At 39.8% G+C, this 27,512-nt stretch overlaps 1 protein-coding gene across 1 annotated transcript in view; it reads left to right on the forward strand.

Moving 5' to 3' along the window:
* The window catches only part of LOC124596293 (glutathione S-transferase D5-like), a 38,181-nt gene extending 11,907 nt beyond the window's left edge, over nucleotides 1–26,274 (forward strand). The window contains exons 2-6 of the mRNA XM_047135386.1: nucleotides 51–202; nucleotides 11,341–11,399; nucleotides 15,868–16,006; nucleotides 24,511–24,672; nucleotides 26,047–26,274. Coding sequence (XP_046991342.1) covers nucleotides 59–202; nucleotides 11,341–11,399; nucleotides 15,868–16,006; nucleotides 24,511–24,672; nucleotides 26,047–26,187 — 645 coding nt within the window. The 5' untranslated portion in view covers nucleotides 51–58 and the 3' untranslated portion in view covers nucleotides 26,188–26,274. The remainder of the gene's footprint in view (nucleotides 1–50; nucleotides 203–11,340; nucleotides 11,400–15,867; nucleotides 16,007–24,510; nucleotides 24,673–26,046) is intronic.
* Nucleotides 26,275–27,512: the final 1,238 nt, after the last annotated feature.

Here is a 27,512-nt window from a genome sequence, read left to right on the forward strand (position 1 = left end):
AAGGCTACTTTTGCGAAAGTTAATCATTTAATGTTCAATTTATTTTTCAGAAATCAAAATGGCTCCGCTGATTCTTTACAACCATCCCTTGAGCCCTCCATGCCGTCTGGTACGACTGGTCGCCGGTATCATCGGTGTTGATCTCAAAATAGATGATGTAAAGGACGTCTATAAGGACTTGAAGACGCCTGAAATGTTGAAGGTAATATGTGTGTTACTGTTTACCTAAACTACCTTATTCATTGCCGGCCGCTGTGACCGAGCGGCTCTAGACGCTTCAGTCTGGAACCGCGTGACCGCTACGGTCCCAGGTTCGAATCCTGCATCGTGCATGGATGTGTGTGATGTCCTTCGGTTAGTTAGGTTTAAGTAGTTCAATGTTCTAGGGGACTGATGACCTCCGATGTTAAGTCCCATTGTGCTCAGAGCCATTTGAACCATTTGAACCGAATTCATTTCTTATAGGGCGCACATAAATGCTTCTACAAATTTTGATGGATGAAAGTTCATATAGATGGACACTATTTAAATTACTTCGGATAACAAAAGGAAATTTCATAGGAAACATCCAGAAATTCGCTTTAAGTTGCTTACAGAATTAATGAAAAGCCATCTATCTCTATGGTCTCCCAAATAGGACGCCAACGCCTCACCGCTACGCCACATCGATCGGATGCTTTACATGAGACAGTGCTCAAACAACTAAGTTATCATTCTAGGGTGCCGTAAACGCCACCATTAGCTTTGACATCAGTGGACTTCTTTTCGTGGGGCAATCAGAGGAATTTGATTTTGGTATATTCTAACCGCGTGCAGATGATGGTGGAAGATCACGTGGTTTGCCAAAAAGCAGAAATCAGTAGATGTACTTACTGACTGGGTGCTGAAAGTGGATATGTCATGCCTTCAACACTGTAACAATGAGCAATAACAGAGACTCTCGGTATCTAAGGGGGCAATGGTTATATAACACTGCAACAGCATTTACGTAGCTTATGAAATCAAATACCAAATTTGGTTTATTGCGTACTATGCCCCAACAGAACAAATAGTCCTATCACGGAAAAGCCACGTATAACACTTCTTTCTTAAAGTTGAAGGCAGGTAGTGAAATAAAACTATCTTGTTAAAGCAATTATGGTATAAAGTAACAGAGCAGTGTTACTCTCTGAGAGGCATTTTGTTATGTTGGCCGTATTGTACCCAACGGAGGTGGCTTATCGGAAGTGAAAGTCAGAATTACGTGAATATTTGAACAGTAACAAACAATATTTATGCCTAGCTATACTGTTTAAAGAATAAGGAAAACGGTCACCAGCCTAATTAAGCAAGAGAAAGTAGGTATGAGTAACTTTAACGGACAAACACTACCTAGACTTGGCCACACGCGAGTGCAATGACCTCTGACACATACATATGTTTACGGTAAGATTGAAGCTAACAGCTAGAGCAGCACAAACTATTTGCAAAAATATAACAGATACCGAAACACACTATTACTTTCAGGGCTTGTTCAAACTGAACCGTCTTTATAACATTACTATTAACATTCACTGCAGAATCATTAATTGGACATAGGTTCAGTATCATTGTTCAAACATTTTCCTATCTGGCATGATATAATAAATGTAGTTTACTGCAAAATTATGAACTGGTCACAGGTTAAGTATCTCTCAACTAAACACTATTCTGTTTAGAATGAAAGTTAAGTGGAATTCACTAACAGGTTACTTCTCACTATCTTTTGAATAAAGAAATTATGATTTTCATAAATAGTGATCTTCCCGTTACTTTTTACCTAGCATTAGCACAATAGACAAACTGTGGATCCTGTTATACTATTAATATGCACTTCCAATACACAAGAGAGACAAACACTTAGCAATCATGAACATATAATTTTCTACTGTTGCAGTTTTCCACTTTTACTGCAGTGAAACACAATGTTGACAAAATTGCAAGAAACTGACTCACCTTTTAGAATTTATTACAGGTAGCACTATGATCGTTAACTAAGCAAAACTTTATAAGCCTCAGTTTTAAGAGCTTTTAATCTTTAAAAGAAACTGCAAATTGTCTTTATTACCACAGTCTTTTATTTGCAAGTAAATGATTAAATAGGAGGCTTTGAAACTCCACAAAACTTTAAATTAGCCTGTTTCCATCCCTGGGAGGCTTTCACAAGACTACATTTACTACCTCCCACAATTTCATTAAATCCACGGTAAATCTGAATACTCCCTTCTTACCAAAGATCAAACAACATTATTTAATGTTCTGAGGCTTTCATTTTTTCCACTAACTAGGACACTCAGTAATCATAGTTTAAATGGAGAGGAACCTGAGAGGTGTTGTGATAGGGAAAAAAATCAAGGTAGGTACATGAATTCAGTTATAAGTTACCTTATATTTGTGCACACTAAAACATCCAATAAGCTGATCCTTCACTGTACATTATTGTAGCATTCCGATACAGTGATTGCGCAATGTGGTGGCAACTGCATGTTGGTAGGTTGATTTGTAGGCAGAATTGCTGGACTCTGTCCCTACTTGGTGGCGATGATGGATACCAATTCCAGAATCGTTCCAGCAATTTATCCATCCATCCGAGGCATTGGAAAGTGGCAGAAAAAGCCTCTCTCGGAACCAGCACAATATATAATTTTAACATGGCAGTGCACAGTTTGGTAGCTAGTCCCCGACTGACTCTTGTTCCACCTTTTCTACCTAGGCCAACCACAATTTGCGCGCGCTATCCAGTTCCGTTCCCGAGGGGAACCACACTATCTCTTACAAACAAGATAACTAAGAATTCTGAGTGAAGGTCAGCAGTTTACATTACAGCAAACAAACACATTAAATAAAACAGAACATTTTCACATATTGACATTTCTACAAAAAATTGTTCACACAGAAATTACAATTATACACAGTAAGTTTTGATCCCTCCAAGTGGGACAAAGAATTTAAATGACAGCTATACTACATTGCATAGAATCAAACCACGACATCAAAGTTTTAAGAAAGAAAGGAGTATACAATTTTATGTTATCGATTCAAACACATTTACAGATACTCAATGTTATAACACTAAACCAAAGCAAAAGGCAAAACAAATCCGTACAGCATTAGAGCCATGGTGTTACAGTTAGACTTGATATCCATACCTGCGTGTTTCAATGCTGAAATAGAACAAGGACATTTTTTCTCTTATTTCTCGCTTCTTTCTTCTCTGACAATGATTTGTATATTTTGTTAACGTTTGTTTGGTTCTTGTGTACCAATGTGCACAGTTTTTATTTAGTCACAATTTAAACAACCACAGAACAAAGGACAAATTCAGAAAACCTGAACGCGCTATCTGCGCGGCAGCGAGCAAACTTTATTGTGGAAGTATAATACCAGGAAGGCCGTTAGTCCTGGCGAAGTAGTTACCAGCATAGCAAGTAAAAGTCCGTGTAGCAATCCGAAGACCAATCCAGTGGCGAGCAGCCAGGATCCAGTGTTTGACGAGGACAACGTCAACAGTATTCACCATGTAAGTTGAGCTCTTGCCCGCTGCTTATAAAGGCATTTTGACCTCTAAGTAGCAGAACCAAGTGAGTCACTGCAAGCGTCCCTATAGTCACTTGCCGTGCACTGCAGCCTCTTTGACTAGAAAAAATTGGTATCTTCTGTGGCGGAATCGACGTCGTTATCCGAACGAGATACAAGGGTATATGTGAAAAATGGAAAACTGCGCCATGCTTCGCAGTCAAATCAGAACGTACACCCCCATTTAAATCTATGGGCAAGTCGAGTCAAAGGTTAGAAGATGACAACGACATACCGCCTTCAACAAGACCACATCTAAAAAGGCACAGGGGATTTTGAAACCAACCTTCAGGAAAAGAAACAGCAGTACTTACTTGTTTGAAATGTAACTGCTACAACTTCACTTCACTTTTCCCTACAGCATCAACATATGCAAGGTGTTCCGAAATTCCCGTTCGCAAACTTTTAGTACTTGTAGAGGGGAGTGAGTACAAAATACGAGGGTTATTCAATAATTAAAGAGATCAATTGGTTTGGAGAAAAAAGAGTTTATTTTTACAAAACAACACTTTTCCTACATTACAACATAATCCCCTTGAACATTTATGCACACGTTCCAAAGGGCTACAAGCTTTTTTATTCCGGCTGCAAAAAACTCTTTATCTTGATGTTTGAAACAATTTCCTACAAACTTTTTCACGTCCTCGTTGTCCTGGAACCTCTTCTCACATAATGCCTCCTTCAGTGCACCAAAGAAATAGAAATCACTAGGTGCTAAATCAGGACTGTAAGGGGGATGTGGCAGTACTTCCCAGCCCATTTTGTCGATTGTTTCACGGGTTAGTTGAGCAATATGAGGACGTGCGTTGTCTTGCTGGAGAATCACACACCTCCCCTGAGATCCACAACGTCTCTCTCTCAGGTATTGGCTGTTCACTGTAAGCTGCTGTTCGAGATAATTACAAAAAAATTGGACCTTCAGCATCCCAAAACATCGTCAACAGGACTTTTCCTGCTGATGCTTGGGTTTTGAATTTTTTCTTGACAGTTGAGTTGTGTGCTTCCACTTCAAGTTTTATCTTTTTGATTCTGGCTCATAATAGTGAACCCAAGTTTCATAACAAGTTAATATTGTGTTGAGGAAATTCTCAACTTCTCTTTCATAACGTTCGTTTAGCTCTGTGCACACTCTCAATCTTGTTTCTTTGTGTAGCCGCGTCAACTCCTTTGGGATCCACCTTGCACTTGTTTTTCGGTACTTCAGCTTGTTACAGATAATGTTATGAAGTGTACCATTACTAACTTGAAGCTTATTAACTATCATTTCCACAGTCACAGGGCGGTCAGCACGAATAATGCCATCAATTTGACTTTCAAGTGAGGGAGTTGAAGCTGCTCTGCTGGTCGGCCAGAACGGTGTTCGGCAGTCACTGAGTCGCGACAATTTTTGATTTGCATGATTCATACAACCTTCACCATAAACTTTAGACATTCAACAGTATATATTCACTACTTTCTCGCCTTCAAGAAATAAAAAACCAATAACAGAACGTTGTTCAACTAATGTGGACGTTTCAAGCGGACTCGCCATCTTGAAATGTACTTTTGAGGTTATAAACAAAACAGTGTTGCTACATCAGCTGATCAGGGCTCATTCCAGTGATACCAACTTAAAGCCATAAAAGTATCAAACTTGCCCTACAAACAGTTTTTCCCCCAGACAATTTGTCTCTTTAATTATTTAATGGCCCTCGTATTTTCAACAGGAACCCATGTTGGGAAACGTACCGTTTCCGTTCTACGACGGTTTCAATTCGATGTGTAAAGCGTCCACGTCTGCTGAGGGAAAGAAAAAACTTTCAGAGGCTTGTGCTGGTATGCAATAGGGTAGACCCGATGACGTGTACTACTTCTTGTAGGTCGAAAGCAAAGTTTACTATATGAGACTCCTGTAGAGACAGAGAAAGATCTGCTGGAACGAGTTCTGGCCGCTGCGCTGGAAACTGAAGGATGGTTTAGAGAGTGTGTACCAGAACATGCTTCGTAGGTACAGTGTCTGTAACAACGTAGGTGGTCGCCATATCGTGTCGCTGTTGTAATACATCAGTACTATTCTGTACGTACAAGATGTTGGGTTCTTTTTTGATTTCGAATAGTGTAAACACGTAATGTTTATGTGTTAATACAATTGTGCTTAGGTGATAGATGTTTTGTTATGTTTCTTTTCTAATTATTACCTAATAATTGTAAAGCGTCACGCCTAATTCAGATCCTAAAGCAGAAGTGGATGAGTTAGGCAAACGGTACGTTTGCGGACATGGGTTCCTATTCAAAATATTATGTACTGACTCCCCTCAGAAGGTACTAGAAGTTTGTAACGGAAATTTCCGAACACCCTGTAGGTTCACAGAGAAAAATCTCGTAATGTTTGAACTTTACTTCCTGATCAAAAGGAATACGTTTTCATATACTTGTCACTGACAGAAGTTCTCCGATCTCTGTGTAAAATTAATAACAACTATAACAATCGTAACTAAGGTGACTTAAGATCGTCAGGTTACAGAACCACTGTTACTGTCTGCTTGTTAATCGAGTAGACTGCATGAATCCAAACTCCATAGATACAATGCGGGAGCTGTTCAGGAATATTTGCTGAATATTTTAATACGATTCAGCAGTGGACTTCGGTAGCTCATTACAGAGTAATTGCACCGCGTTTGATTTCTTACCTCCATATGTATGAGTATCTAATTGGCGCTTAATGTATCTAACCTACAGTGAAAATATCTACGGTAGTCTGTCTGTGTCTTGTCTATAGAGTAACTTGTTCCGTTCGCTCACGGCACTTTACTCTTTGCCCTCAGGTTTGCATTCAGACTGCTTGGTTCTGTCTCTGGGTTTTTTTCCGACTGTTATAGTAGTACGTTAACAGTGATATACAGGAGTATGGATAGGTTTACTGATGAAAAATTGGCCATTGTCTACCTCGTGTGTGGTTTCACTGAATGCAGTGGAAGAGCAGCAGAATGATACTGTGCTGAGCTCTTGTCAAAGCGGCGGCAACTTCAACACAAAACTGACAGTTGCACGTTACAGTAATTTTGCGTATTCTGAGAGTAGTTGCTTTACTCTGTGTTTTGTGTTGAATATTTTGGTGATTGCTATCAGAAACTTTTTAAAGTAAGAGGGACTTTCAATAAGTAATGTAACACTTTTTTTTTTTTCTGAGAGCATGTTGGTTTTTGTTCAGGCTCATAATACACCATTAATTCCCCACTGTTTTTGCTACATAACCCTATTTTCAGCATAACCTTCGCTCAGTGCGAAGGCCTTACGTCACTTTACCGAGAGGGTATGTATACTCACATGGTACCACTCTATTGATAGACGCCAGAGCCATAGTCTCGCTGCATCAATAGCCTTCCCATCACCAACGTCCTGCTTCCAGTGCAGTGCATCCGTCAATGGACCAAACAGATGGGAGTCGGAAGGTGCGAGATCCGGACCGTAGGGTAGATGAGGAAGAACAGTCCATTGCAGTTTTGTGAGCTCCTCTCGGGTACACAGACTTGTGTGAGGCCTTGCATTGTCATGGGGAAGGAGAAGTTGGTCTACATTTTTGTGGCGACACACGCACTGCAGTCGTGTCTTCAATTTCCTGAGGGTAACACAATACGCTTCCGAGTTGATCGTTGCGCCATGAGGCAGGACATCAAACAGAAGCCCGTCGCCATGACTGCCGGCTGAGAGTGCGACTTTGAACTTTTTATTGGGACGAGAGGTGGTGTGGCGCCACTCCACGGGTTGCCGTTTTATTTCCGGTGCAAAGTTATGAACCCATGTTTCATCAGCTATGACAATGTCCGACAAAAAAATTGTTACGATTGGCCTAGTAACGGGCCACCGATTCCGCAAAGATTGTCCTTTGTGCTCTTTAAGGTCTTCTGTTTGGTAGCGAGGAACCCAGCGGGCACACAGCTTTAAGTACCCCAACTGGTGGACGAGTGTGTCAGCACTACCAACGGAGATGTCCAGTTCTTCAGCTAGGTGTTTGGTTGTGATCCGTTGGTCATCTCGAATTAAAGTATCAGCACGTTCCAACATTACAGCAGTTCCAGCTGTGTGCGGCAGGCTGCCGCGCGAGAGATCGGATAGGTTTGCACGACCTTATTGTGATGATTAAAGTTGCCTTGCCCAACGACTCACCGTGCTTTTGTTCACTAACAGGTCCTAGTAGACATTCTGCAATCATTGATAAATATCTGCGATGCTCTGGTTTTCCACCAAAAGAAACTTAATGACAGCTCTCTGCTGGGAACGCACCTACTTTACAGATGCCATTTTGAAGCCTACGTATAGCGCGACCAAATATCGTAACTTCATGAAGCTACAGGGTCCGAAGCGAAAATATTTCTCGATGCCCCACAACAAATTCCGAATTCTTTCAGCCGAAACCGGCCGAGAAAAAAGTGTTGCATTACTTGCTAAACTCCCTCGTAGTATCATATTAAAAACGAAAGGCGTATACAGGTATGTCAACTACCTCGTTCGCGACTAACCAGCACCCCATACAATATAGCCTTCACAAAAGTATAGCTTTGTGCATGCATTGCAAGTGAGCGTCTGCATCGGTCCCCCTAAGTACTGTGCGCATCATTTCACGTTTCGTGTACTTAGTTAAGCGTAGTACAATATAACTCAGGGACAGCTGTCCGCTTGGAAAGCACCTCCGTTACAGACTCCATTCTGAAGGCCATGTATAGCGCCGCCACTGTCAGAACGTCTGGAACCTATAGTGGCTGAAGAGGGAATATTCCACGGTGTCCCACAATAAATTCTGACTTTTCCAACTTTAACTGATCGGGGAAAAAATGTGTTAAGCTACTTAATGAACGCCTCTCGCGTTTCCACAGAGACAAAGGATATTTGGGTAACGAACCGAACAAATAATAATTAAATTAGTGCTCTGTAACTATCTATCGAATATCACGGGGTCCTCATAGCAAAGTAGTCAGAGAACGTCCCTGAATCATTACCAAGATTTTGCGAGTGTTTCTCGTGTTTAGATTGCGTTACTACCAGTTTAGGTTAGTCACACCCATCTTGTGAGTAATGACATTCCCTGCTCAATTTGTGCACGGAACGTAGTAAGTACTAGCTATCTGATAAACCGATGTTTCAATACGTATTTTACCCGTCCGCTGTGGCCGAGCAGTTCTAGGCGCTTCAGGTTCGAATCCTGTCGCAGGTTCGAATCCTGTCTCGGGCATGAATGTGTGTGATGTCCTTAGGTTAGTCAGGGTTAAGTAGTTCTAAGTCTAGGGGACTGATGACCTCAGATGGGTTAAGTCCCATAGTGCTTAGCGCCATTTGAACCAATACGTATTTTGAGCTTGATGGGGTAGTTGAGGTGTTAATGTAAATAGTGAGACATTTGTAACGATAGATCTGAATATCGCTGCAACTCCCCAAATTATAGTACTGCCATCCAGACGGTAAAAAGATTACTCAAAATATTAAAACTTTTTCTTCAGAGAAATCATCTGAAACTCAGTCTGTCTCTGTCACTAGTTACAGTTAACAATATAACAGTATTAATGCTATTCAACATTGCTGCTTCAATAAAATGATATCGACTTCTTCTCTAAAAGCGTATTGTCCAACTGGAATTTACTCTAACTATCGAAGTTCATTACCCGAAAATAGGTCTGTTTTCATTGTAAGAAATTTGGCCTGAGTCACTGTTAGCTCTCCATGGATATGGACAAAAGAAAGAACTTCTGAAAAAAATGTAGTTGAATTCAAGAAATAATACAAGCTCATTTTAAATAATCAAGAAGAGTTTATGTAAATACTCATCTGTCTTAACTGCCGCAAACTATCGTTCTCAAAAATTTAAGATATATGCTTGTTTAGTAAATAAAACCGCCTATCCCTGTTGCCACTTAATTTGTTTTTACCAGACGTGTTTCGTCTTTTTCTTGTTCTTTGTTATTTGAGATATATGTTCATTATTCTAGCATCGTTCTTTATAAAGCTACTTATTTTTCCATAAAATGCTCGCCTTGTGGACTAACACGTGAGTGGGATCAGTTGAAAGTATTATCTGACCTCACCAGCACTACCCGAGCAAATAGGAAGGCCTGTCCAGATAGAGTGGTAATAATCGTCCCTCTCGTTCAATATCACTGACTGCATTTCTGCAGAGCTGGCACCGTACATTACCTTTTCAAATATAACACTAGAAAAAAGAAGTAATAAATATCAATTTGAAATGTATAACACATAATTGCCTTAATCCACAACTGAAACATCTCGCTTCAAATTTGATCCTATACAAACAGTCCTCTATCTACGACGCTCGAGAGGTCGGTCACCCTGACTTAACTTCTAACTGACCATCACCATTTACCAACAACTAATTCGTTTTTCTAGCAGACCTTTCTCATGTTCTAGGGGGACTGATGACCACAGATGTTAAGTCCCATAGTGCTCAGAGCCATTTGAACCATCACTTTCTCATGTTATGTCCAATGATGATGATTCTACGACTGTGTTGATTACTGCGCGCATTAGTTAACAGGTACACAATGTATGAAGTGAATAATCCATAGCCGGGATGTGGCTCTTGCTTGAATTTTTGTTGTTCAGTGGCAGTGAATTACTGAGGGAATTGTTGCTCAGTAACACATATATTTGAGTTGGCAGTTGATGGTTACAGTGCTGACACTTACGTTTTCACATTATCTGCGTATCCAGCTATGCTGGCTACTGATACGTTATATATATTGGTCGTATCAACCCCTTCTACATCAACTACAGCCTGAAGATGGCGCATTGAAGCGCCGAAACTGGTTTCAACAAAATAAATAAAATCATAAGAACGGCTGCACAATAGTAAATGGCCGTAGTCCCAAAGACCTCCTGCCAAAAGAATGGACATACAAAAACATATACTGTATTTCCTGTCACATTTCCAGTCAGCCGATGAAAACCGAGTCCGCAGCTCGTGGTTGTGCGGTAGCGTTCTCGCTTCCCGCGCCCGGGTTCGATTCCCGGCGGGGTCAGGGATTTTCTCTGCCTCGTGATGACTGGGTGTTGTGTGATGTCCTTAGGTTAGTTAGGTTTAAGTAGTTCTAAGTTCTAGGGGACTGATGACCATAGATGTTAAGTCCCATAGTGCTCAGAGCCATTTGAACCATTTTTGAAAACCGAGGCATACACGTTATTGACCACACCATATGATCCTGACAGTGGTGACTTCATTCATATTTAGGTATTCACAGCGTGCCAATCATCCGCTGCCCGTGAAAGATTCGACGCGTGAGGGCATATGACAAGGACGTTATAAAATTTGATAGAAGATAGCATTTAGTCCAACCGCACTACGGGTTTCACACAAATGACTTCATGTTCGACTGCTGCATCGTAGTACCACTTTCTCCTTAACAAGACTGTTACCTCTAATTCTGTTCGTGTTTGATCTAAGTATTGTAGCAAACGATGGAAATACGAGCAATGAAGTCCATGTGTGTGATAGCGTATGTATGTCAAAATAACGTTCTAATCATTAACGAAAGTCACGCTTTTTGTAATGCGTAGGAAAATAGGAGGCTGTTATTTTTTTACTGAAATATCTGAAATGTTTTTATATTTTGAAATAATGAGTAACATGAATATTATATGATAGCTTAACTGACAGCAACTTTCTTAGTTTAAATTTAGGTCTGTTTATTGTTTTTGATAATATAAACTCTAACAGTTAACAACATTTTTGATGTGTTTATGTTTTCTCGATCTTTTCAGAAAAGTCCCCAACATACAGTTCCTATACTGGAAGACAATGGCCTGTACATTAGTGAAAGGTAAGCATTAGATCTCTACTCACCATTATCTAGTGAAAACGAAACAGACATTGACGAAAAGTAATGCTGAATTCCAAAGTATGCAGAGATATTATGTAACTTTCCAATAACTATGTTAGAGACAAAGTCTTTGTTTAGTCTGGTAACTACATTGCAAATAAATCATCTACGGCTGTTAGAGACTGCGACATCTATCAGAGTTATTTTCTGACGAGCAGAGAGTAAATTACATTCACAGACTAGAATATGATAAAATGAAAACATTATCGAAAAATTGATGGATTAGGTACTAGATCTTTGGTTTCAATAATTCTGAAAACCTAGCAATAAGCTTAGTATTTTTTCTCGAGTCCTCAAAAAGGAGAGCCTTGTAAGCAAAGTACACTATGCACTAGATCGAAAGGTAGGTGATAATAAATTAAAAAATCCCGTATCTTAACTTTGGTTTCGGTCTACTCTTTCAGTAAAAAAAAGCTATTTCCATTTCATCTGAAACAACTAAAGGAACATGGGGATGCCACGTATGTTAAATGTCAAAATTAAATTAAATTTGAGTAAATTATAATTAGGTTAAACATTTAATGTGTACACTTGTGCAATTGTCTACATGACGGTAGCCTCACTGTCCTGATGACAATGACTTCTAAGTGCTAATTTCAGAGCTGAAACAAGCTGCAGAAGCGTGGTTATAATGTTATGATTGTAGTTTTAGGCATTAACGAAATTATAACAGAGTCGCTAGTTAAATCTTAGATATCGGAAATAACTCAGGAAGTAGATCAATTACCGGAAATTCAGTAAATGTAACGTTGAAATAATTTCATTGTGTGACACTAGTACTGGTTTCCAACTGAGGCAGTTAATGGTCAAGTGGCCGCAGTACATTGGTTGGAATATCGTTAACTGTCGTGATGACATTGTAACTGTTGCAGTGTTTTCTGTAGTCGAACACTACTATTAAGCCAAAGTTTTCTGCATAAACAAGTTTCAATACAGTCTGGACTTTCAGATATCGCATCAGAAAACGTTTCACTTCAAGCTCTCAGTTTTTTTTTTTTTTTTTTTTTTTTTTTTTTGTCATCAGTCTACTGACTGGTTTGATGCGGCCCGCCAAGAATTCCTTTCCTGTGCTAACCTCTTCATCTCAGAGTAGCACTTGCAACCTACGTCCTCAATTATTTGGTTGACGTATTTCAATCTCTGTCTTCCTCTACAGTTTTTGCCCTCTACAGCTCCTTCTAGTACCATGGAAGTCATTCCCTCATGTCTTAGCAGATGCCCTATCATCCTGTCCCTTCTCCTTATCAGTGTTTTCCACATATTCCTTTCCTCTCCGATTCTGCGTAGAACCTCCTCATTCCTTACCTTATCAGTCCACCAAATTTTCAACATTCGTCTATAGCACCACAACTCAAATACTTCGATTCTCTTCTGTTCCATGTTTCACTACCATACAATGCTGTACTCCAGACGTACATCCTCAGAAATTTCTTCCTCATATTAAGGCCGGTATTTGATATTAGTAGTCTTCTCTTGGCCAGAAATGCCTTTTTTTGCCATAGCGAGTCTGCTTTTAATGTCCTCCTTGCTCCGTCCGTCATTGGTTATTTTACTGCCTAGGTAGCAGAATTCCTTAACTTCATTGACTTCGTGACCATCAATCCTGATGTTAAGTTTCTCGCTGTTCTCATTTCTACTACTTCTCATTACCTTCGTCTTTCTCCGATTTACTCTCAAACCATACTGTGTAATCATTAGACTGTTCATTCCGTTCAGCAGATCATTTAGTTCTTCTTCACTTTCACTCAGGATAGCAATGTCATCAGCGAATCGTATCATTGATATCCTTTCACCTTGTATTTTAATTCCACTCCTGAACCTTTCTTTTATTTCCATCATTGCTTCCTCGATGTACAGATTGAAGAGTCGGGGCGAAAGGCTACAGCCTTGTCTTACACCCTTCTTAATACGAGCACTTCGTTCTTGATCGTCCACTCTTATTATTCCCTCTTGGTTGTTGTACATATTGTATATGACCCGTCTCTCCCTATAGCTTACCCCTACTTTTTTCAGAATCTCGAACAGCTTGCACCATTTTATATTGTCGAACGCTTTTTCCAGGTCGACAAATCCTATGAAAGTGTCTTGATTTTTCTTTAGCCCTGCTTCCATTATTAGCCGTAACGTCAGAATTGCCTCTCTCGTCCCTTTACTTTTCCTAAAGCCAAACTGATCGTCACCTAGCGCATTCTCAATTTTCTTTTCCATTCTTCTGTATGTTATTCTTGTAAGCAGCTTCGATGCCTGAGCTGTTAAGCTGATTGTGCGATAATTCTCGCACTTGTCAGCTCTTGCCGTTTTCGGAATTGTGTGGATGATGCTTTTCCGAAAGTCAGATGGTATGTCGCCAGACTCATATATTCTACACACCAACGTGAATAGTCGTTTTGTTGCCACTTCCCCCAATGATTTCAGAAATTCTGATGGAATGTTATCTATCCCTTCTGCGTTATTTGACCGTAAGTCCTCCAAAGGTCTTTTAAATTCCGATTCTAATACTGGATCCCCTATCTCTTCTAAATCGACTCCTGTTTTTTCTTCTATCACATAAGACAAATCTTCACCCTCATAGAGGCGTTCAATGCATTCTTTCCACCTATCTGCTCTCTCCTCTGCATTTAACAGTGGAATTCCCGTTGCACTCTTAATGTTACCACCGCTGCTTTTAATGTCACCAAAGGTTGTTTTGCCTTTCCTGTATGCTGAGTCTGTCCTTCCGACAATCATATCTTTTTCGATGTCTTCACATTTTTCCTGCAGCCATTTCGTCTTAGCTTCCCTGCACTTCCTCTTTATTTCATTCCTCAGCGACTTGTATTTCTGTATTCCTGATTTTCCCGGAACATGTTTGTACTTCCTCCTTTCATCAATCAACTGAAGTATTTCTTCTGTTACCCATGTGTTCATCGCAGCTACCTTCTTTGTACCTATGTTTTCCTTCCCAACTTCTGTGATGGCCCTTTTTAGAGATGTCCATTCCTCTTCAACTGTACTGCCTACTGCGCTATTCCTTATTGCTGTATCTATAGCATTGGAGAACTTCAAACGTATCTCGTCATTCCTTAGTACTTCCGTATCCCACTTCTTTGCGTATTGATTCTTCCTGACTGATGTCTTGAACTTCAGCCTACTCTTCATCACTACTATATTGTGATCTGAGTCTATATCTGCTCCAGGGTACGCCTTACAATCCAGTATCTGATTTCGGAATCTCTGTCTGACCATGATGTAATCTAATTGTAATCTTCCCGTATCGCCCTGGCCTTTTCCAAGTATACCTCCTCCTCTTGTGATTCGTGAAGAGGGTATTCGCCATTACTAGCTGAAACATGTTACAGAACTCAATTAGTCTTTCCCTTCTTTCTTTCCTCGTCCCAAGCCCATATTCTACTGTAACCTTTTCTTCCACTCCTTGCCCTACCACTGCATTCCAGTCGCCCATGACTATTAGATTTTCGTCCCCCTTTACTTACTGCGTTACCCTTTCAATATGCTCATACACTTTCTCTATCTGTTCATCTTCAGCTTGCGACGTCGGCATGTATACCTGAACTATCGTTGTCGGTCTGCTGTCGATTCTGACTAGAACAACCCGGTCACTGAACTGTTCACAGTAACACACCCTCTGCCCTACCTTCCTATTCATAACGAATCCTACACCTGTTATACCATTTTCTGCTGCTGTTGATATTACCCGATACTCATCTGACCAGAAATCCTTGTCTTCCTTCCACTTCACTTCACTGACCTCTACTATATCTAGATTTAGCCTTTGCATTCCCCTTTTCAGATTTTCTAGTTTCCCTACCACGTTCAAGCTTCTGACATTCCACGCCCCGACTCGTAGAACGTTATCCTTTCGTAGATTATTCAATCTTTTTCTCACGGTAACCTTCCCCTTGGCAGTCCCCTCCCAGAGATCCGAATGGGGGACTATTCCGGAATCTTTTGCCAATGGAGAGATCATCATGACACTTCTTTAATTACAGGCCACATGTCCTGTGGATACCCGTTACGTGTCTTTAATGCAGTGGTTTCCATTGCCTTCTGCATCCTTATGTCGTTGATCTTTGCCGATTCTTCCGCCTTTAGCGGCAATTTCCCACCCCTAGGACAAGATTGCCCTGAACCACTCTATCCGCTCCTCCGCCCTCTTTGACAAGGCCGTTGGCAGAATGAGGCTGACTTCTTATGCCGGAAGTCTTCGGCCGGCAATGCTGATTATTTATCAAAATTTAGGCAGTGGCGGGATCGAACCCGGGGCCGAAGAAGTTTTGATTATGAATCAAAGACGCTACCCATAGACCACGGGTGCAGGAGGTATCCACAAACCATAGTAAACGATTTCACATGTACAGTGATATGTCTAAGCTTGTATGACACTAGTATTTTGGTGCCTTATTGACAGCCGCGCCATTGCCATGTACCTCGTCTCAAAGTATGCGAAGGATGATTCTCTCTACCCGAAGGATACAAACAAACGTGTTCTCGTCGACCAGAGGTTATTTTTTGATCAAGAATTGTTCCACAGAATTGTGAATGTTTTCGTAAGTATTATATATTGTACTTATTAAAATAGGTTCTCTTTTCTTTGTTAACTTAAGACACACACACAAACACAAACACACACACATATATATATATATATATATATATATATATATATATATATATATATATATATATATATATGCGCCCTGAAGACAGTGGCTGAGCTTGATTATTTAGTTTTCGCGTTTTTTTTGTTTTCTTCTTCTTTTTCTCTTCCCAAAACCTCTTCATTCTTTGACTGTGTTCGTGTTTCCTTTGTTCTGTCCAGTCTCTTCCTTTTTTTACTTCAGATTTCGTGTTCATAATTTCGTTTCTGCATTTGTCTCGTTCATCTATCATTTCTTTATTGGCTCCTACTTGGTTTACGTCTTCTTCTATTTCATGAAAACATTTGCCTTTTTTTAATTTTTTTATTGAGCTGTTGACTACATCAAATATCCTCTTTGTGAGTCTGGTGTTGTTCATTCTGTGTATGTGCCCAAAGAATGTTAACCAACGTTGTCTAATTATGTCTGTGAGTCTGTCTCTATGTTCGTACAGTTTTTTGGTTGGGCTATTCATCCACACACCACCTCCACGTACTCCTCCTAAAATTTTTCGAAGGATATTACGCTCTATCTTTTCTGTGTCTGTGATTCCAGATGTCCCGACTGAGGTCGTGTCTCATGCAAAGAAGGCTTCTGGCAATACAACTGTACTGTAGTGCCTGAGTTTCGCCTGTCTTGAGATGCTTCTTTTACTGTAGTGCGTCCACGTAAGTTTGTACACTCTGAAGCTTTTCTGTTTGTTCTGTATTGTATGCTTTGTTTGATCCTCCTATTTGTATGTGTTCTACAAAATACTCGAATTTTTGCACTCTATTAACCAATCCGTATATGGTGTGCATGACTTGCGCATTGTTGTTCTTTCTTTCTATTTGTTGTGTTTTGTCATATGATATCTGTAACCCCGTGTTAGCAGAGACTTCTTGTAACTATTCCAGGGCTTCTTGCGCTTCTTCTCTGTTGTTGCTGAGTATTGCCAAGTCATCTCAAATGCTAGGCATTTTATAATTGTCTAGTTCGCTCGTGTTCTTCCTAGCTGAATTCCTTTTACTTTTTCTTCCGACTGCTTGATAATTTTGTCCAGAACTATGTTGAATAGAAGTGGTGAGAGACCATCTCCTTGTCTGACCCCTGTATGGATCTCAAATGGCTCTGAGATTTCTGCCATAAATTCTATTTCGCATGTGGTGTCTGTGACCGTCTGTTCTATCAGTGCCCTAGTTTTTCTATCTATTAAGTATTCTTCTAGTGTGTCAAAGAGTGCCTGCCTGTCAGTGGAGTCATAGGCCTTCTTAAAGTCCACAAATGTAACTGCAGTGTTGTTTGCTAGTCTGACCTTCAAGAGTGTTCACTGGTTCCAAATTTATTCAATACAGGATCTTTCCTTTCTGAACCCTGCCTGGTATTCATCCATCTATGTATCCACTTGTGGTTCCAGTCTGTTCAGTAACACCTTGGACAGAATTTTATGAGTAACTGGTAACAATGAGATCCCTCTGTAATTATCAGGCTTTGTCTCCCTTTTTGTGGAGTCGGTGAATCAGTGCGCATTTCCATTCCCGTGGAATTTTCGCTTTACTCCATATTTCCAAGAGATTTATATGAATTTTCTTTGTAATATTTTGGTCTGCGAGTTGCCAGATCTTAGCGACAATGCCATCTGTCCCTGGGGCTCTGTTGTTCTTTAGTTGTCTTATAAACACCTCTACCTCTGTGATTGTAGGCGGCTTCGAGTATGGGTTTGGAAGTGTTTTCGTGAAGTGTAAGTTTTCTTTGGGCTTTTCACAGTTGAGGAGTGTACCAAAGTATCCTTTAAGAATATTGCAATTTTCTTTAGTGTTTGTTTCTAGAGATCCATTTGTTCTTCTGAAGGAGATATTTGGAGGCTGATAATCCATTATATTTTCCCTGAATATTCTGTACAAATTTCTCGTATTATTTTTCTTGAAGTCTTCCTCGATTTCATTTAGTCTATTTTTGTCTATGTCCTTTTCAGTACTCTAATATCTTTCGAGGATCGCTTTTCGACTTTGTGGAAATCCTGCCATGTTTCTGTTGTTCTGTTGCTGCTAAGCTTCTTCCATGCTTTTCGTTCAAATGCCTGATCACAAGCTGCATTCCACCATCTATGTTTGCGTTTCCTGTGAGGCTGACCCCAACGCATTTACTTCTGAATTATCTTCGCCAGGTCTGTCCAATTCTCTGTTGTATTCTGATTAATTTCTTCAATAATTTCGTCTTTGTTTATTTTTATTTGTTCTGGATATGGTCTTATAATTTTGTTCTGTGTTGTCTTTCTACTCCTTAGAATTGACCTAATCTTTACTTGTAGCAAGTGATGGTCAGACTCGAAGACTGCTTTGCGAGTTCTCACATTTACAATTTCAATTGTATTTTTACTTGTTATGGCTATATGGTCTATTTGAAATTCTCCCCACATGCTTTTGGGCGTTTTCCAAGTTATGAGTTTTCATCTTGGTTTCTGAAATTGGTCGACATAATTTTTAAGTTAAAATTTTGACAGTACTTTATGAAATGCTTCCCATTCTTGTTTGTGCCTTTGTCTGCTGTATGTGGGCCTGTGATTTGCTTGTACTTCTTCTCTTTGCCCATTTGTGCATTGAAATCTCCTAGCACAATTTTGACGTGTCTTTCTGGTATTTTCTTTGTCATTTCTTCCATGTCTTCCCAAAAGTCGTTGACTTCTTGGGTCTCTTCCTGTTGTGATCATTTGTAGGTCCATGTGCGTTGATGATTGTGTATCTTTTGTTTCCCGATTTGAAGGTTATTGGTGGAGATTTTTTCTGATACTGAATTGAAATTTATGATGTTGTCTATGGCAGATTTGTATACTGCAAATCCTGTGCTAAACATTGTTGGTTTTCCCCGCCTGAGAGCAGGTTTTCCTTTCTATATCCTGTAGTTTTCCGTGTTGAAACGGTACTCGTCAGTGTAACGCGTCTCTTCTATTGTGAGGATTTTGATGTGAAAATTTTCTAGTACATCAGTAAGCTGTTTAAGTTTGCCTATCTTAACCAATGTGTTGGTGTTGAGTGTGCCAATAAAATGTTTGCGAAGAGGTTTCGAGAAGCTCCGACTCTGCTCTATTTCATGATGTTCCTGGTACACCAGAATCCGATGACTAGGAAAAACCAGTAAATTCACTGGGGCCTGCGGTAGTGGGTCTCTTTCCAGTTGTTCTATAGTGATTTTTTCAAGTTGAAAGTTACCTCTGTTGGAGGTCACAATTCTTAAAAACTTGATTGGTAAGATCAAGACTTACTTGTAGCAGCCTCGCCAATTAGGTGAACAGACGCTGACCATTAGCCGCTGGATTCCAGAACAGGCTTAGGTCTGTGTTAGTTTTTGGTCTGCCCTGGGTGTTTCATTTCCCCAGTACTACCCATATCTGGGAGGCTTTTCCCTATCTGCCACCTGGGGAGGCGCCCGATGGGGGATCTAACAACCACACACGGGATGTATATGAATCTTACTATCTAGAGATTAGTAATGTCTGTGAACAAATTTTCAAATCATAGCCTTAAAATATCAGCCCCTAATAATGAACAATCCCAGACACCCCATATCTGTCAAATGTCTACGAATAACTGGGACACAAGTTCGGAAAACTTCCCCACTTGCTGTGCGGGATAGCCACGCAGTCTTAGGCGTCCTGTCACGGTTCGTGTGGCTCCCCCCGTCGGAGGTTCGAGTCCTCCCTCGGACATGGGTCTGTGTGTTTTCTTTAGCGTAATTTAGTTTAAATTAGATTAAGTAATTTGTATGCTTAGGGACCGATGATTTCAGCAGTTTGGTCCCATTACATCTTACCACATTTTTTTTTTTTCACTCGCACTTCGGCATTGGATACAAACATCAGAACTGTATGTTATGACGTAGTTTAGGTAACATTACCAACAGCTGAAAGTAAATTTAAACTAAAACTGATGGAGAGGCAATTTCGTAACCCGTGTAAACTTTTCCTACAAATTTTTTGTGGAGAATCTACAGGAGGTGGGCGAAAACATGGCACCCCCAAACACACATTAACCTGCCTAATATGGTGAGGGAAACAGTTGGCATTCAAAACAGCTGATTTCAATGGAATCGTATACCATTCTCCCAGCCAAGTAGTGGCAAGCTTAGGTAACAATGACGGAGATTGATAGCGATCACACACGCTTCTCTCCAATGTAGATCACAAAGACTCAATAACATTCGGATCTGGTGACTGCAGTGGGCAGAGACGATGCAACAGTTCATCCCCGTGCTAACACAATCAGTCCTGGGACACAGCATCACTATTACAGAACAAACACTATACCGTAGGATAGACCTGATTAGCCAAAACTGTCACATAATCCTTGGCGGTAATGCGATCTTGCAGAGAACCCGTGGGGCTCGTGGAATGCCGCGATATGGCTTCCCACATCATCAACGAAGCCCCATCGTGCTTCACTCTTGGGACGTAAACTGAGCCAGAAGTTGGAAACAGTGTCCAACGGGACTCATCCAACCAAATGACATTCTTCCACTGCTCAATATTCCAGGATTTATGACTTCGGGCATTTGTATCACTGATGAGCGGTTTTGGAATTCCAGCTCGTCCTTCATCTCTCTGCTTTGGAGGAGACCTTCGAGTTTGTTTGGTGACGAGAGGGTTCGTGAGTGCGACATTCAGCTCTGCAGTGACTTTTGCAGCTGTCGTCTTCTTATTTTTCCTCACAATCCTCTTCAACGACCGCCCGTCACGGTCACGTAACTCACACCTTCGTCCGAATTGTGACTTAGCGAATAATGTTTTCCCGTTTTCCCTGTACGCGATACAAATCGTCGATGTGATCCCTTTTAGAAACACAGAATACTTGGCCTACCTTGGTTACGGGAGCACCCACCGTATGAGCACCAACAATTTGCTTGGCTCGAATTCACTTGGCTTCGACGTAAAGCACTCACTAGTACACAGAACACGACTACACAGAACACTGTTCTGAGCATGGCTGACACTTGCAAAGTGATGAGGACATTGCATAAGTGACGTTCGTGGTCAAATACAACAGCCAAACTTGCACGCTTGGGTAGCATACGTATTTATGTTAAAGCATAAATTTCTCGCTGTGTTTCCATATTTTTGTCCAACGTTTTTATACGCATTTTTAGTTGTGTGAGGAAAACATTCTTAAGACCTTCCCGGCGTAGTGAATATCCCATAATGTTTCGGGCTTGCAAATGGATGACGTCGACGTCTTGTCACATAATTCTATGCAAATTTTTGGTATAAAATCAGGGACATGCAGTGGCAGTATCCAGTGAAAAACTCACCTGAAGATGACTGAATACTTGTCAGCCGGAATATCGTGGCAAGATGCCAACATCGTTAGAATGTAAGCCCCAAACCTCTAGAAATGATGAAGGAACTGGCAATGACAGCAAGGATGACTCCCTTCAACAGACTAGGATCACGACCCTGCTGCGAATAGATTGGCAGTTAGCTATATCGAAGCGCAGAACATCAAGATGTAGTTGGTTGGTCGGGTTCTGCCTCTACTACACGTTGAATATAATACACCCTTTTAAGCAGGACTACCAGGGCTAGCTCTTTCAGAACCCTGGAATCCGAAATGTTGGCTGCATAACAAATATTATGTCACCTTTAAAAATTATCTGCCAATAGCACTGGCAGAGGAATAATAGAGACCGCACATAAAATTTCTCACAATAATTTCTTAACCTTCCATCGCAGAAGAAGACCCATCAACGAGGATTTTAATTTTATTTTTATAACTCCTCTTTCTTTTCCTTACTCATTTTGTGTGATGTTTCTTTTCCATCGTGCACTGATCCATATTTGCACTCTTATCTGTGGACGAAGAAGACAACTACAGCACGTTTGCGGCAGAGTTCATTTTTAAATGCTCTATGTTACGGTCGATATAAAGGAAGAGCATTTCGGTTTCGGTTTACAACACGGAAATATTCTCTAGAAGACAGGAGGAGAATATCGAAGAAGCCGACAATGGCAAGCGAGGGGCAAGGCTTTATTTGTCTGCTAATCGAAACTTCCTGGCTCACGGTATCGATCCTAGTTCGAGCTTAGATACTGAATAGAAACCATCGGCAATGGTGCCCGAAGAAATATGGTGTATAATGTCAATGAGGGCGGAAGAGTGAGAGATACAATGCATTTTCGTTTTCTTGGTGTGGGTGACTGCCGCTAAAGGAGGAAGAATCAACATGATCAACGGAATGAGAATCTACAAAGCAATCAAAATGTTTTCATTAAAGATATACTGGGTGATCAAAAAGTCAGTATAAATTTGAAAACTGAATAAATCACGGAATAATGTAGATAGAGAGGTACAAATTGACACACATGCTTGTAATGACATGGGGTTATATTAGAACAAAAAAAAAATAAATACAACATACAAAATTTCACAAAATGTGCGACAGATGGCGCTTCATCTGATCAGAATAGCAATAATGAGCATAACAAAGTAAGACAAAGCAAAGAAGATGTTCTTCACAGGAAATGCTCAATATGTCCACCGTCATTCCTCAACAATAGCTGTAGTCGAGGAATAATGTTGTGAACAGCACTGTAAAGCATGTCCGGAGTTAGGGTGAGGCATTGGCGTCGGATGTTGTCTTTCAGCATCCCTAGAGATGTCGGTCGATCACGATACACTTGTGACTTCACGTAACCCCAAAGCCAATAATCGCACGAACTGAGGTCTGGGGACCTGGGAGGCCAAGCATGACGAAAGTGGCGGCTGAGCATACGTTCATCACCAAACGACGCGCGCAAGAGATCTTTCATGCGTCTAGCAATTGTTTTTTGTTCTAATAAAACCCCATGTCGTTCCAAGCATGTGTGTCAATTCTTACCTCTCTATCTACATTATTCCGTGGTTTATTAAGTTTTAAAATTTATACTGACTTGTTGATCCCCGGTAAATGTCTTCTTTAAATTATTTTCTACAACTTGTGTAAATAATATTGTTAGGTATGAAACACCACAATGCTGCCAAAATTTTGTGAAGCTAATTTCGACTGTAAACCCTTAATTGGTTGACTTCGGGATTTTAAAGTGATGTGTATACCATGAAACCTTCCTGTCTCCTCTATATCTCTTTTGTTATGCAACCTTCCCTTCTACAATAACCTATGAAACTTTCTCTTAGGATTTCTATCTCTTGCTTAATAATAACAAATGAAATCTTCCTTTTGAAATTTATTCTCTTTCTCAATCTTCGCACACAAATTTAATTGCTGCTTATTAAAAATGATTTTCTGACTATTTCGACGAAACATAGAATGTGTCGTCGTCGTGGCCCTCAGTGGTTATCTGCAATAACCCAAAACTGTTCCATGCCTTTTTTACTGTTACTGGATCGCCATCTGACTGCTACATGTTTTACTATACTTTACTAGCTGCTGGTGGGCTGTCATAATAAGTGGCTGTATGTGTTACCAAAGCTGACGTTATTCTTTAATTAATTTGACTGACGTTACGTAATTCATAGTTAAACTTCTTCTTGACAACAATAAAATTTTTGCATTGTATTACGTTGATGGTTTTTGGGATGTATTATAATCAGTAATGCAATATTGCTGGCAAAAAATAATTATATTCTGAATGAAATGATTTTACAAACGTTCAAATGGGACTTAATTTTCACAATAATCTTACAACTAGCATTGCGCAAACATACCTTCAGTAGTTCTGAGTTTCTCAAAAAAATAATTCAATAATATTAGTTCCTCTTATGATAATAGCTATTTGATGTCTCTGTACATCCGTTTATAATCTCTTGCAAATCATAGCTGGTGGCTGGCAGGCACACAGCTCCTCTCAACCTCTCGTTTCAGACCTACCACCGACTCGCTTCACTTCTCGCTTACTACTGACTTCCTACGAACGCTAAAGTGCGGTCTCTCCCGCCAACAATGCTTTCTGGTGCAGGCAATCCCTGCTACCATTACAATATGTATCAATGCGCGGTCTTTCCCGCTCTTTTCTTAAAATGTATCCATACGCGGTCTTTCCCGCCATTTTTAAAATTGTATTAATGTGCGGTCTCTCCTGCCAACAATACTTTGTTGCAGACATTCCCTCTTACCACAATTACTTCCAACATGACAAATATTAATTATTCCTACTTTATCCTAATAATAAAATACAAACATCTTTCATAAATTGTGGTTTGTCAATAGACAATAGAAATATACACGTCTTACAACCATAACTATAATTTTCAAATGTGTCGTATATTTAATGCTGTGAAAATATGTGCACCTTGAGCATAGCATGACATCATTTATCCCACGACACAACTTTGTGATCTGGGCTATATAGAGTTGTGCCTTTGATGGCTTGTGTGTTTGTATTCCATCTTCCTACTATTTCGTAGCAGTTGTTGACCTTTGCATTGATTTTAATTTCCTGTCTACAGACGCCAGTATTTCAAGGCAAACAAGCGGAACCCAGCCACATCGAGAAAGCGAACGACAGTTTGGAAACTTTGAACCGAATGCTGGATGGCAAACACTGGCTGGCCGGAGATCAGGTCACTATTGCTGATTACGCCGTCGCTAATAGCCTGTCAGCATTGGAGGTAACGTGAAGCTGTCAAACTTACTATTAGAAAGTTAAGAAAATATGAGCGAGTCATAAAATTGTGATGTAGAAAAGCTTATTTTGGCGACTTACTGGAGACATCTATTCAATTTTTGTTTTCCTTGTAACACCACTCTCTATACGTAAAAGGAAAATGACCTGATTGACTGACTCATCATCGCCCAGTCCAAACACCTAGTGATAGTAACTTCAAATTTGGAGAGGGTGTTGATCTTATACTGTAGGCATCATTTAAGAAGGGATTTGTCGAATTTCCGTTCCTAAGAGGTTGAAATAGGGAACGAAAGGATTTTGAAAACACGACTCTATTAAGGAAATTTTTAATCTCGAACAACGAAAACTGGTATTTGGTTTCTCGATTAGAAATAAAGAAATACATTTTTCAGCACTTTTGTAAATTTAGCCTCTTTCGGGATGAAATAATGGGTGAAAGTGTTTTTTAAATAAGTCATTACTAAAAAACTACTAAATTATTTTTAAAGCTATATCCATTGAAACTGGTTTTCGACTTCTCGATTAGTAACAAAAAAATATGTGTTTCAATGTTTTTGGAATTACTACCCCTAAGGGGAGATATTTCAGTATGAAAGATTTCTGAAAATTTACATTTAGCGTCTCGGTTGGAAATAAAAAGTACGTGTTTCGTTTTAGTGGAAATTCAGTCTCTAAAGCGGTTGAAATAGAGGATGAAACTGTTTATGAAATTATTTCGTTACCAGTATATTTATAATATTTTTAAAGTTAAATTTACCAAACTTTGTGTTTGACTTCTTAGGAAATATGTGACAGGATTGAAAGTTTCTATGGAAATATCACTATAGGAAATCAAAAAGCTAAATTAACAAAGACCTTCGACTCCAGCTACCAGAATCTCGTTTTGGTCGGAAGTGCATTAGAAAAGACACTGCTTCTATGGCCTTAATTAGCGTGAAAAGTTTAGAAGATGTTGCAATTAGTACACAGAATGTAAAATCGATTAAAGAAAAGCAAAAAAAAAAAAAAAAAAAAAAAAAAAAAAAAACCTGTGGAGACCGTATAGTGTAATCGAGCGAAGCAGAGTGCACTATGCTAGTAAAAGATAATTTATGTTCCATCAGGCAATGTCTTACATCATTTGTAGCTCTTCTTACCGTTACCAGTTAAAAAAGATTAACTTTCCGAACACTGTAAATTTTACAGAGGCTCTCAAGTATTACGTTGAAATTTGTTGAGCTAAATCATCTGCGTAGGTTGACTGACCCCATCAGATACAACGCGTTAAAACGCATAAAGAAAAATTAGCTTATTTATATGACCCATAAGATTATATTCACAAATTATTTAATTTCCGATGTTCGTATCTCTTTTTCAGTTTAACCCAAACAGTGGAGTTGATCCTACGAAGCAGCCTAACGTTAAGCAATGGCTTTCACGGGTTGAAAGTTCTCACACAAAATACGGAGAAGTCGCCAGAGAATATCGAGAAGCCTTGAAGAAAGTGTTGCAGAAGTAAATATGTATAATATGTACGAATACTGTATATGTCTGCAAATAATAAACATGTAAGATTTCTAATCAAATAAAGTCATTGTTCTATTAACATGCGTCGTTACGTCCAGATTGTTACCTTCATCCTTTCCTTGTTTCAGTCAACTAAGGGAGCGCCCAAAACGCAGTGTGACGAGTTCTTTGTACCATTAAGGATAGATAGATTCACACAGGACCGGGTTCTCTTTCCTCCTTGTAATAATTCCACATATTTACTACAACGATGGGCTGAAGTGTTCGTGTCTAATTGATATTCGATACTGCTCTCTGTTTCCTGTTGCATTCCTGTTAGCCTTTGCCAGAATGTTTTTCACGATGTTGAACATGTGGATAACACAAAGACATATACTCGAAACTACGAACAGTAGACAGTAAAAGGCATGTTATTTCATGTGTTCCTATGATCGAATTAAGTCACATAACTCTTTCTGTTATATATTCACTACTGTTCGGTGATATGTCATAGCCTTGTCCCTTCAAAGCGTTCTCCGACAACACAAAGCGTACCCATGATGCAATACTTTGCATACAGCCAGAAACATTAAGAGCGGATGATCTGGACGTGTGTCCATCAGAGACAGTAAATTTGTAAGACTGGATGTCATGAACTGCTATATATATTATGACTTTTGAACACTGTTAAGGTAAATACATTGTTTGTTCTCTATCAAAATCTTTCATTTGCTAACTATGCCTATCAGTAGTTAGAGCCTTCAGTAGTTTGAATCTTTTATTTAGTTGGCAGTAGTGGCGCTCGCTGTATTGCAGTAGTTCGAATAACGAAGATTTTTGTGAGGTAAGTCATTTGTGAAACGTATAGGTTAATGTTAGTCAGGGCGATTCTTTTGTAGGGATTATTGAAAGTCAGATTGCGTTGCGCTGAAAATATTGTGTGTCAGTTTAGTGTTGATCAGAATAGGTAAAGAGCGAAATGTCTGAGTACGTTCAGTTCTGCTCAGCTGTTTGAAAATCAAATAATGTAAGAGGTTTATCAGCACAGTAATTCAATAATTTTCCTAAGGGGACGTTTCATACGGCTTATTGTTGATGCGATAATATTACAGCTGTGATTGCTTCTTTCCGAAGTAAGACATATACCAGCCAATTCCGTAATGGCAATGACAGTGCTACCCGTGGTCTAGGATAGCCGGCACAGTAGCTCAACGTGTTCGGTCAGAGGGTTACGTGCTCTCTGTAATAAAAAAACTGAGTTACTCGATTAACAACGAACTTCAATGGATGTTTTACGACGTCCGCCCTGAGCAGATGCAACGATCAAAAGCGAACAAA

This window comes from Schistocerca americana, chromosome 2, assembly GCF_021461395.2.
Source record: "Schistocerca americana isolate TAMUIC-IGC-003095 chromosome 2, iqSchAmer2.1, whole genome shotgun sequence".
NCBI lineage: Eukaryota > Metazoa > Arthropoda > Insecta > Orthoptera > Acrididae > Schistocerca > Schistocerca americana.